This window comes from Berghia stephanieae, chromosome 4 (assembly GCF_034508935.2).
Source record: "Berghia stephanieae isolate SIO BIC M18660-M18661 chromosome 4, UCSD_Bste_1.3, whole genome shotgun sequence".
NCBI lineage: Eukaryota > Metazoa > Mollusca > Gastropoda > Nudibranchia > Aeolidiidae > Berghia > Berghia stephanieae.
The window spans coordinates 87,434,012-87,446,625 of NC_088363.1; the positions used below are offsets into that span (position 1 = coordinate 87,434,012).

At 36.6% G+C, this 12,614-nt stretch overlaps 1 protein-coding gene across 1 annotated transcript; it reads right to left on the minus strand.

Moving 5' to 3' along the window:
- Nucleotides 1-7,089: 7,089 nt before the first annotated feature.
- Nucleotides 7,090-11,966, minus strand: LOC144971880 (uncharacterized). The gene is made up of 4 exons (XM_078912955.1): nucleotides 11,956-11,966; nucleotides 8,940-9,079; nucleotides 8,212-8,356; nucleotides 7,090-7,630 (listed from the first exon to the last, which is right to left on the minus strand). The coding sequence occupies exons 1-4, from the start codon at nucleotides 11,964-11,966 to the stop codon at nucleotides 7,396-7,398; spliced, it is 531 nt and encodes a 176-aa protein (XP_078769081.1). The 3' UTR covers nucleotides 7,090-7,395.
- Between the last annotated feature and the right edge of the window lie 648 nt (nucleotides 11,967-12,614).

Consider the following 12,614-nt stretch of genomic DNA (forward strand, 5'->3'; position numbering starts at 1 on the left):
AAAATATCATCTCCCAAAACTAACTATACATTTGAATGTTTCCCTCTCAGCCAGGGCCAGGACAAAACCAAGTAATGTCATTCCAAGACAAAGACAGAGAGTGAGTTGGAAGACAGATATAAGGGGATAGAAGACACATTAAGTGCCTCCCTGCCTATTTGGTTTGTCATCGAGGCCAGTACTTAAAAAGGACAATTCTGTTCGATTGTGTGGTGAATATAAGACTACATTGAATTCAGTATCAAAGGGAGATAATCACCCCATTCCCTTAATTATATAATTTGTATATAATTTGTCAGGTGGAGAAAAGATCTCCAAAATTGACTTTTCGCATGCATATACGCAGTTAAAATTAGATGACAGTAAAGACTTTACCACTATTAGCACACACACGGGTTAATTTAGATACAATAGACTTTGTTTTGGTATTGCTGCTGCGCCAGGCATATCCCAGCGCACTATAGAATCAATTTTTAGAAATGTTCCTTGCACTGTTCCTTAGATCTTGATGATCTTTACATAACTGGGAAAAATGATCGTGATCACTTGGAAAATTTGCAAAATGTGTTGTCCATATGCAAAGATTAACAATTAAGAAAGATAAGTGGGAATTTTTGAAGGATGAAGTTTCCTTCTTGGGATTTAGATTGAGCAAAGCCCATGGAAGAAAAGTTGAGGCAGCTAAAAAATTTGCAGCGCCAACAAATAAGACATTACTGAAATCTTTTCTTGGGTTGACCAACTAGTATGGCAAATTTGTTAGTAACCTAGCAACGATTGTAGCTCCTCTTTACCGCTTGTTGCGTAAAGACATGACATGGAAGTGGGATAAGAGAGAGAGAGGGATGCATTTGAGAAAGCTAAAGCTGCGCTGTCATCAGACACAATGCTTGCGCAGTACGATCCTAATAAAGAGACAATCGTAACTAGCGACGCATCTCCTGTGGGTGTCGGGGCAATACTTAGCCACATTCATGAGGACGGGGAACATCCAGTTGCGTTTGCAAGTCGAACATTGCAAGTGGCCGAATGCAATTATTCGCAGTTAGAATTCGCACTTGGAATAATTTTCGCTGTCCGGAAATGGCATAAGTTTCTGTCAGGTCGTAAATTTAAGATTTACACAGATCACAAACCACTACTTGGGTTGTTTGGGGAAGGAAAACGCAAACCCGAACATGCATCAGTTCGTGTCCAAGGGTGGGTAGTAATCTTATCTGGGTATACTTACAAATTGGAATTCAAATCTGGAATTACCAATGAGGCTGATATTCTAAGTAGGTTACCATTACCAATCACAAATTCAACTGAGTTTGTTCCGGTAGAATTGGAAAATTTATTCACACTTGTTAATATAACACCGGTTAGTGTTACTGATATTGCAAATGAAACTCAGAAAGATGAAGTCCTTAGGGACGTATACAAAAGGGTACTTGAAGGTTGGCAGGATACATCCTATGAAAGTTTACGGCCATATGCCAAACGTGAAAATGAATTTTCAATTGACAATGGGTGCATGCTTTGGGGTGTAAGGGTTATTGTTCCCAGAACCTTGAGAGAGAATATTCTTGAAATTTTACACGAGTCGTACATAGGCATGGCGTGTAAGAAAACACGAGCAAGATCAGGGGTGTGGTGGCCTTGTATGGATGCAGAAATAGAAAGCATGGTTAGGGAATGCTACAGATGGCAACAATACCCGAAATCACCGCCCAAAGCTCCTCTATTCCCCTGGGAATAGCCAGAAAAGCCGTGGAGTAGATTTCATCTAGACTTATCAGGTGTCTTTCTTGGGCAAGATGTTCTTAATTATTGTTGATCCTCATTCCAAATTGATAGATGTCAAAATGATGACTAAAATCACCGCTCAGGATACCATACTTGAATTACGTGATGTGTTTTCGTCCTTGGGCCTTTGTTCCGAAATTGTTACAGTCACCAGTGCATAATTTGGAAAATTCTTTGGCTGCAACTGCATAAAGCACATCATCGTTTCTCCGTATCATCCTTCGAGCAATGGGTTAGCTGAACGTTATGTTCAAGAGTTTAAAAACCATATGGTTAAAAAGGGAAAGAATAATAAAATTTACTAAAACTAGATCATTAGCTCACTGTACCACTGGGTTAAGTCCATTTCATCTTATGTTTGGGCGTATAATGAAAACGCATCTGGATTTAATGCACCATTGCGTACTTGAAAAGGTTGTAGAAAAACAAGCTGTTCAAAAGAACAACCATGATAGTCACACGCACTTCCGTGAAATGGATATGGAGGGAAAGTGCGTTCGTTAAAAACTTTTCGGACAGAGGTGAACCATGGATTCCGGGTAGAGTTTCCGACCGAACCGGGACTTTGTCCTATAAAGTCAAAACACCGTCAGGAACTTGTCGTCGGCATGTTGATCATATTCGACACACACATGTGGATTCGAACTCAAATACAGGTTCAAGTGTAGAACACGACACTGTCGAAAACAATAATTGTAATAATGCATTACCAATAGATGGTACTTCCGCAGCAGATGATTCAGAACTTATCGAGTCTGATTCTGACGTTGTTGAGGCTCTAGTATTAAGAAGAAGTGAGAGATCACGCAAACCTGTGGTTAGAATTGACCTTTTTTGTTTGTTTGTTTGTTTGTTTGTTGCTTTAGGTCTCTTCCAACACAATTGAGGTTATATGAGAGACCGCTGAAACAAAAAAACAAGCAATCTAACAAAAATAGTACAAATGTAAATCAAAATCATAACCTAAAGATATCATAAGCTAAATTATAAATAACCAAGAACAAACAGGCAGAATATTTACAGAAAAAAAAATATCCCCTGTCAAAAAATACAATCACAAACCAAAGAAGCAGGATAGGCTAGTAAAGAGAAGAAGAAACGACATCTTTTTTTTCATTTTTTTTAAGGGTTTTACGGCGCTTGCAACACATTTAGGTTATATCAGCGCCAGTAAAAAGGAAGAAAATGGGATAGTAAAAAGTTCTAGAATTACATTAAAGCACACAAGAAAAAGTAAGACATAGGGGAACTGGGGACAAATAGGGATCAGATGTAGATTCCAAGAGCACACCACCAATGTACATAGTTTGAGATCACCTCTAAGTCTCATCCGGACACAAGCACAAAATCCAACCAAGAGGAATACACTCAAATGCTAACATTATACATTGAAAATAACAAATATAATAATACATAACAGAGAGATGATTTACAAGGAAAAAAATATCATCTCCCAACACAATAACTATGCATTTGACTGTTTCCCTCCCAGCTACGACCCCGGCCAGGGCCATGACAAAACCAAGTAATCTCATTCCAAGACAAAGACAGAAAGCATGTTGGAAAACAGTTATAAGGGGATAAAAGACACAGTATGTACCCCCCCTGCCCACTATGGGAGGTAGGAACCCCACCCAGGAAACGACATCACTATCGGATCGTACACCCATGCGAACATCATAGGTATATGATTCAAGGGTGATGCTCCCATCCAACCACCCGCAGAATTGACCTTTAAATCTATTTTATTGTATTGTACGCTTGAATGAGATGGTTATGTATGGTTCATGATATGTTTAAATCTTAGGGTGGAGGGATGTAATGTAGTAGAAAAGTATATTATATCATATTAGAATATTCCCTTTACCTTTTCTGTATTGAATCACTTCTTCTTCCAGTTATTATGGTTATCTACTTCCTGGCGCCAGAATGCCCACTTCCTGTTCTCACGTCTACTCTAATTTTTAGTCAGTCCAGTTCAGGAGCTCAATAAAGTAACATGTCAAACTATGTCCATCTCAGTTCATTATAATTATGTGCATTATGTAAATGAATCATCATAGATGAACAAATCCAGAAATCCAATTCATTATCGACACAATAAAACGCACAACAAAATAATAGAAAACATGAAACAAACTTTCACATTTTAGAAGTAAGGACATCTATATGGATTGATAGAAACACACCACCCTTTCAAACACATCATATTATCTCAGAAAGAATAATAAATATAGTAAGACTCAACAAAACAGATCACCAACATTACCAATTTTTATCAAATTGAAAAATATATTACAACACAGTGACCGATAATGTTTCCCCCCATGTTTTTCTCTGACATTATATTCCACTATATCTATAGTTAGATTAAACTAGGAGACTCAGACCCTGATTCAGCATAAAATAAAAGATCATGTGGCAGTCATATCATACTACTAACTATAACTGGCAACAATACACAATCTGCCCCCCTTCCCCCTAACCAACACTAAAAAAGACATTTGTGTGATCTCAAACTAAGTGCATTGATAGTGTACTCTTGGAATCTACATATGTTCCCTTTTTGAACTAATTCCCCTTTGTCTTACTTTTTCTTGAGTATTTTCATTGTAATTTTAGAACTTTTTACTCTCCCGTTTTCTTCCTCTTTACTGGCGCTGGTTGCAAGAGCCGTAAATTCTTTATAAACAAAAACAAAACAAATTATAACAGAACGTAACTCATATTCATAGTATAACACCACTAACCAATGCTGCATAGGGAAAGACCACATGCACAGAAGATAAAGCAGCGACGGACGCTCAGCTAGAGAGCGGGAAAGTGGGTGGCCACCCTTGGACTCCTTATGGAGCAAGGGACTAGGTTACTAACATCAACCCCCCCAGGAACCTCCAAAGTTGGTTACACTCAGTCCTCTTAAAATCTATACTACTAAAACCTGAAAGATTCTTCCCCCCCCCCCCCCCTCTCCCTCCCCCTTACTTCCGGTGCCATCTCTAAGGTAGAGGTCGACTTGAAATGGTGCGCCAATATTCTCTGCCGCACACTTTTTGACTACATTCTTGCAGAGAGTCCATTCCAGCCTTTCACACCATCCATCCATATTCTTGGTGGTCTGCCCTTTGGTCTTCTGCTTTCAACTTTGCCCTCTAAAGTATCTTTTATAATGGAGTTATGGCTTTTTACATTACCAAAATATTTCAATTTTCTTGATTTTATTGTGTGGAACAAGGATGTTTCAATTCTTATGATATCGCAACTTCTTGGTTTTAATATTATTGTTGAGTTTTGTTTTGTTTTTTGTTTTTGTTGTCTTTCCAGCTTATTTTTCTAATTGTCCACATTTCAAATGCTTCTCCGTTTCTTTCGAGTACTTTATTTACGGTCCACGTTTTTGAGCCATACAGCAGTGCAGAGTGAACATAGCATTTCACAACAAGGAGTCTGGTACTGAGTTGACTTCGATCTGACGGTAGGATATGTTTTAACTGACTGAATCTTGATTTTGCTATAGCTATCCTGGTTTTAACTTCTAGTTGACATTTTTCAGTGTTTTCTACCTGATGTCCTATATACTTAAATCTTGATTCTGTATCTAGATTTTTTCCGTCAATATCTTTGTTGACTAATGCTTGTCCCTTTCTTGTTACCACCTTGGTCTTATTCACATTCATGTCCAATCCCAACTTTTCACTCTTGTTCTTTACAGCTGTAGCGAGCGCCTATAAAACATTTTTTTTCGGCCATCAACACATTGTCATCTGCATATCTGAAGTTGTTGATGTTTCTGCCTCAAACTTTGGTCCCTGGTAGATGGTTTGTTTCTCTGAAGATAAACGCAGTGTATAGAAAGATATGTGACAATACACAACCTTGTCTTTACACCTTGTATTCTTATAGCTGCCTTCTGGTGCCAGTAAAGGTTTGTAATCAGCCTTTTATGTCTTTCCCATCTAATCCCGTTCTATCCCATCAACTCCCGTTCCTTCCAAGCTGAATGATACTAATACTAATTAAGATGCGATGACCTGGGCTTATAAAGCTAAAGAAATAAAAAAAAATTCATCAGGGTCTACAATTTCATAGGATTTCATAGTTTTGCATTTATATTACTCTTTATAGTAGCTATGCAAAATCACCCTTCGAATTGAGGACAAAAAAATATCACTCATAAAGTATTTAGCTAGAATTAGTACGAATTAATAGACCAGAGCATTTATATCACCAATACCCACTTAACATGCTCAAAGTAAATTATAACAATTGTTTTGTAATATACGTAATGTTTATTGAATTTGATTTCTTTAATTGTAATGACTCATTCTACTGTATATTTTGAAAATAATCTATTTGTTTTAATGATATTAGATTACTATTCTGATATAACATGAAACAATACCACCAGAGTTACAATTCCTGTTGTGATCATATAATTGTGTGTGCAGGCCCCTATCCCCGATAATGCAGAAGCATTTCAGAAGAAAAATTGTGAAACCACAGTACGCCTCTAAGATAAGTCAATAAATTTAAAAAATGAATTTAATTGAGTATATTATGCATTATAAATATTATTGTACAGATACAGTCATTTTTAAGCATATTTGTCTGATAATTTTATATTGTTATCCATATTTGCAATCCAACCAACATTTTACTATTGATGTACATAGTTGATGTACTTAATTTGAGATTACCTAAAGTCTTATCCAGACACAAGCACAGGTCCCCACTAAGAGGAATACACTCAAATGTTTTACAAATCATATATAATATAAAGAAAACATAATACAGTGCATAACAGAGAGATGATTAACAAGGAAAAAATATCATCTCCCAAAACTAACTATACACTTGACTGTTTCCCCTCTCAGCCAGGGCATCCGACCAGGACCAGGACAAAACCAAGTAATCTCATCCCAAGACAAGGACAGAAAGCAAGTTGGAAAATAGATATAGGGGGATAAAAGACAAATAAGTACCTCCCTGCCCGAGATGGGAGGTCAGGAACCCCACCAAGCCAAATGATCTCCTGTCCACCATGAGAGAGCAACATGGTAAGGGAAAACAGGATAGAGGGGATAAGAGACTGCAAGGGACCTCTCTTTCCACCTTGGGAGGTCACAAGACACCACAAAGGGGCTAATAATGAAATAGGATAGATGAGATTATAAGCTAGTGAACGGATGTGGAACACAACAGTCAGTAGAAGAAGATCCGTCCGCCGTCCGCCCCCCCCCCCCCCCCCCCCCCCCCCCCAAGGAATTCAAAAATGAACATTGAACACATGAAGAACAAAATGTTGAGCTCTCAAATTTAATACAGCATTCATAATCAATCTTTGATACGATTATCCTCGTTCTTCAAATGTTAATTTGTTGGGTTCGACGTGAACGTATTCTGCAGATCTGATATCCATACTAATTGCCAGTTTTGACGTCGTTGTAATGGGCACTATTTTGCGTTCGTTTGAGAGTATTTCCATTACAACAATGAGACCACCTATTAATTTGGGTTATCGGGCCTGCAAATATGTACACCCCAGTTGGGTTTGATCCTTATATAATAAATACTGATTATTAGCGACAAATAAAGTCATAATTAAGATTAAGAATAGAAGCTCTTCAAAAATGATATAGTTAGAACCAGAATGAGGGTAAATTGGTTTGCCAAGTTTTCTACGGAGGAGTTGAAGATTGCTGTGTAACGGGAAGTAACCCCAAATAAATTTTGACACTTTCGAGGAACGCTTGCATAAAAGAAATCTTTCATTATCTCCCCTGCTGTTTTGTTGCAAGCCCCGTAGATGGTTGTCTCACAATTGTAGCGGGAAATAGATGCGCTGAAAGAGACAGTTTTAAAGAATAATTAAATTGAACAATAAGAAACATTAGGTAAATTGTTGAGGTTAACTTAATGTGATGTTATCGATTTTGGCTATGGCATATGCAACTGTTGCTGCTGATGATGATGATGATGATGACGATGATGATAACGATAGTGATGGTAGTGATAGTGGTTGTTGTTGAGGTGGTGGTGGCGGTGTAGTGATGGTGGATGTCATAATATTAGTGATGGTTGATAATTCGTAGTATGTAGAAGTTGTTGTTGCTATTGTTGTTATTATAATAGTAGTAGTAGTAGTAGTAATAGTAGTAGTAGTAGTAGTAGTGTAGTGTAGTTAGTGGTGGCGGTAGGTAGTAGTAGTATATAGTAGTAGTAGTAGTAGTAGTAGTAGTAGTAGTTAGTATTAGTAGTAGTAGTATAGTAGTAGTAGTAGTAGTAGTAGTAGTAGTAGTAGTAGTAGTAGTAGTAGTAGTAGTAGTAGTGGTGGTGGTGGTAGAAATAGTACTGGTGGTGGTTGTTGTTATTGTTGTTATTGTTGTTATGATTGTAACGGTCGTGATAGAAGTCTTGACTCACTTGCAAGCAAATTCTTCTAGCACATGACGAGCCAATTTCTGCTTTTTTTCTTTGTTGATCACTCGGTCTACCTCGATGTAGAAGTCTTTATAGCACTGCCTTACTTCTGCAGTGCTCAACAAACAACGAACATTTGGCCGGAGCGCTGAAAGTAGACATGGAAGACGAAACTCATTCTCAAATATAACCGACTAAATAAAATATGACCCGAGCTAACAGCAACACTGAACATGTAGGACGAGACATGAAGTCTGTAAGGCGATAATAATTTATACAGAACAACTCTGTTAACTAGCTATGTATTCATTTTCCAACCTAAGTACGGTAAGAGAATAAGGAGTAAAGAGTCTTATACATGTTACATTTTAGTGACTCAACAAACAACGAACATTTGATCGGACGCGAAGTAATGATGTAAGAATATTATGCCAGCGACGAAACTCATTCTCAAATATAACCGACTAAATAAAATATGACCCGAGCTAACAGCAACACTGAACATGTAGGACGAGACATGAAGTCTGTAAGGCGATAGAATTTTACAGAGACAACGTTGTTACTAGCTATGTATTCATTTTCCACTAAGTACGGTAAGAGAATAAGGAGTAAAGAGTCTTTCCCAATGACACTTTTTTGCGCCACTCAGAGCGGAACCGGAACCAGTGACCGACCGACCGACCGACCCAAATGATTTAGCTAGTAAAACCTTCTTCCACTTCCATACATACTTTCAATATCCAACGTGCACAATCCTTGATAAGCCACCAACAAATTTCCAGGTTCAAAAGTCAATCGTAGAAATTCATCGGCTACCTTGGTACCGTTGGGAAGACGAGATGTGAAACAGCTGACGTAATCAGTGTAGTTTCTGGATAGATTGGAAGAAAAATGTTTGTTTTTTTTTTTAACATAAAGATTCATATTATTATTATTTTATTATTATTATTATTATTATTATTATTATTATTATTATTATTATTATTATTATTATATTATTATTATTATTATTATCATATTATATTATTATTATTATTATTATTATTATTATTATTATATGTATTATTATTATTATTATTATTATATTATTATTATTATTATTATTATTTTATATTTCAGTAGTATAGTAGTATAGTAGTAGTTAGTAGTATGTAGTAGTAGTATAGTAGTAGTAGTAGTAGTAGTATATAGTAGTAGTAGAGTAGTAGTATTTAGTATTAGTAGTAGTGATAGTGGTGTTATATATAGTATATATTGTAGTATTGTAGTATTAGTAGTAGTAATACTATCCAGTACTAGTAGTAGTAGTAGTAGTAGTAGTATAGTAGTAGTAGTATAGTAGTAGTGATACTACTACTACTACTACTAGTAGTAGTAGTAGTAGTAGTAGTAGTAGTAGTAGTAGTAGTAGTAGTAGTAGCAGTAGTAGTAGTAGTAGCAGTAGTAGTAGTAGTACTACTAGTAGTGGCGTATAGTTACACCTCAACATTCATTTCGTCAACCCATTTCTATGACCCTTTTCGCATAGCATGCACGATAATAATTCTTTATTATAGATTATCATGAAGTATGGTGTGTTATCCTGTTACAAAATTAAACAATGTTGAGCGTCGTCATAGGCCGGTTGGATGACAATGGTCGCATCTCCGAACTATTTATTTACAAATTACCCTACTCGACTCAAGAGTGAAATGGAACCGGATCATAGGTTATTGTGATTCTATTAGAAAAAGAGGACCTCTAACGGAATTGAACTAATCATCGTTAGCTGGAGGGAGGACGTAGATAGGGATATTTGTTAAATTACTCATGATGCCCATTAAGGAATAAAGATAATCCGTGTGATGTCAACAGAAATGATCGCGTTGTCCAGTCGGACAAATGGGGCTTAAGATCTTGCCCAAGGGACGAAAATGATCGAAAGTGATTGGAATGGGGCTCTGTAGTCCGAATGCAATGCCTTAACACTCTCCTTACCGGCCATTTTCCGGATTTTCCCCAAAACTTCACACCCAACCTATACAAAAATAGATTTATTTCACCCAAACACAAAATCTGGTAGTTCTTGCTATACACATATTTTTTTCTGCTAAAAGAGCTCTTCAACAAAGTGTTAATATACTTTAAATAATATAGCAAACATTTTTTTCTCAAATATTATGATGTAGAAAAGAAATTAGAATGACAAAAATGTTGGTTGCATCGTAACAAATGTGACGATTTTCCTATGGGTGGTAAGGAGGGAGTTAACTAGTCAGCCACCTGGTACAATGAGTCTGGTAAAATCGCGGAAATGCATCATATCAATGAACGCTTATCGATTTATAAAATATTTCTATATTTATTTTATACTTAGTCCAGTATTTATGTATTCCTCTGCGTTACCCATGCCATGCGGTCTTGGTGTATGATACTCGCCCTCGGATCGTAAGGGTTCGAGTCCCGTTGTGAGCGGCGCATAGCCGAATCCTTTGAAAAGACTCATTATTCACGTTATCTCACCCTGCTCAGGTGTAAAATTAGTACCTGGCCTTTAACAGCGTTATCTCTGTCGGAAACAATTTGTAATATCCCCTAATTGGTATTATTTTTCGTGATGCTGCTGGCTTGGGACACCTCAAAAGCGATCTGAGCAGGTATAGTGGATATTGCGCCATATAAATACTCTAGTTTATACTACACAGTAATACTTGGCGGGCCAGTATATTTTGTTGTTAAGTTACTTTTCAAAACATCCGTAGAAGAATGGTAAAAGTCACAAATAGATCTTTTTCATTCAGCTTATAGTGATTCTATGTGAACTTGGAACAAGAAATGTGTGTGACTATTGTAGTGATTTTGTAGTCGAATGAATGAACATGTGTGATACTAAAAAACGATTGTAAAGCACATCTGAGCACTATTTATGGATACTGTGCAATATAATATATATATATAATATATATATATATATATATATATATATATATATATATATATATATATATATAATTATATATATTAATATAAAGTGATGATATTTGTTTATCCATCATATGGCATCGATGATGCCATGTGTGTATTATCTGGCATAGTTGCAATCAGTTGAAATGTGAATGTTGTATGTTAGCATGGAGCACAGAATCGCTGGATAAGAAAAAATGAGACAATGGTGATTTTTAAATAGCACGAATGGAGCAGTAACGAAAGAAGAAGTAGAAGAAGAGAAGGGATGAGGAGAATGAAGAAGATGAGAGAGAAGAGAAGAGAGACGAGAAGAGAAGAAAAGAAGAAGATAGAAGAAGAAAAGAAGAGAAAAGAAGAAGAAGAAAGAAGAAGAAGAAGAAGAGAAGAGAAGAGAAAGAGAGAGAAGAAGAGAGAGAGAGAGAAGAAGAGAAAAGAAGAAGAAGAGAGAGAAGAAGAAGAAGAAGAAGATGAAGATGAAGATGAAGAAGAAGAAGAAGAAGAAGAAGAAGAAAAGAAGAAGAAGAAGAAAAGAAGAAGAGACTTATTGAAAGATTTATTGTCTCAATGACTGCGGGTCCTGAAGAAGAAGAAGAAGAACAAGAACAAGAAGAAGAACAAGAAGAAGAACAAGAACAAGAACAAGAACAAGAAGAAGAACAAGAAGAAGAAGAAGAAGAAGAAGAAGAAGAATACTTATTTGACTCTATACCTGCGGATCCTGACACTAAGGCCACACCGCTCTGCTAGGCTGACGTTTTCATTTTCACTTTTTTAATTAATATATATTCGAACAATCCTCACCTTGTATCCATGAGATTAATAGAATTTTGTTGTACATGTTTTATTATTCTCGAGCGCTTCGGAGAAGTATTTTACATTGTTTCTGATATTTCTCATGTCCATAAAAGCGTATTTTGCTTGTGTAATTCTTGATTTTATTATTTTTTAGTTAAGCGCCCATTTTCTGTTATCAAGGACCCAAGGTATTTGAAAACTCACACACATTTCAGAACTTCCCCCATAATATATGTATATATTATTTAACATGAAATCGTAGAAAAGACTCTATTCTTATAATCATGCATTCATTCCAGCTGATGTTTACTTCCATCCCCAGATCTTCATTCCTCTTCTGTACAAGCCTGTAAAAAAAACCTAGAGCTTTTATATAGAGCAATATCCACTAAATATGCTCAAAGCGCTTTACAAAGGGTCCCTGACCAACAGCAACACGTAACATGAAGAACAAGACATGACGCCTGTAAGGCGATATTACAATTTTTCGGACAGAGACAACGCTGTTGACGACCAGGTACTCATTTTACACCTGAGTACGGTGAGAGAATGTGAGTAAAGAGTCTTTTCCAAGTACTCAACTATGCGCCGAGCGCGAGGCTCGAACCCAGGACCTTCCGATCCGAAAGCGAGTGTCATACCACTAGACCACATAGCGCACAACA

Excerpts from the sequence above, each read along its gene's own strand:
- LOC144971880 (XM_078912955.1), bottom strand. Across the intron at positions 8,357-8,939 it reads GTGCACGTTGGATATTGAAA|CGCTCCGGCCAAATGTTCGT; the intron begins GTATGTATGGAA and ends GTCTACTTTCAG. Across the intron at positions 7,631-8,211 it reads CTAGAAGAATTTGCTTGCAA|CGCATCTATTTCCCGCTACA; the intron begins GTGAGTCAAGAC and ends TGTCTCTTTCAG.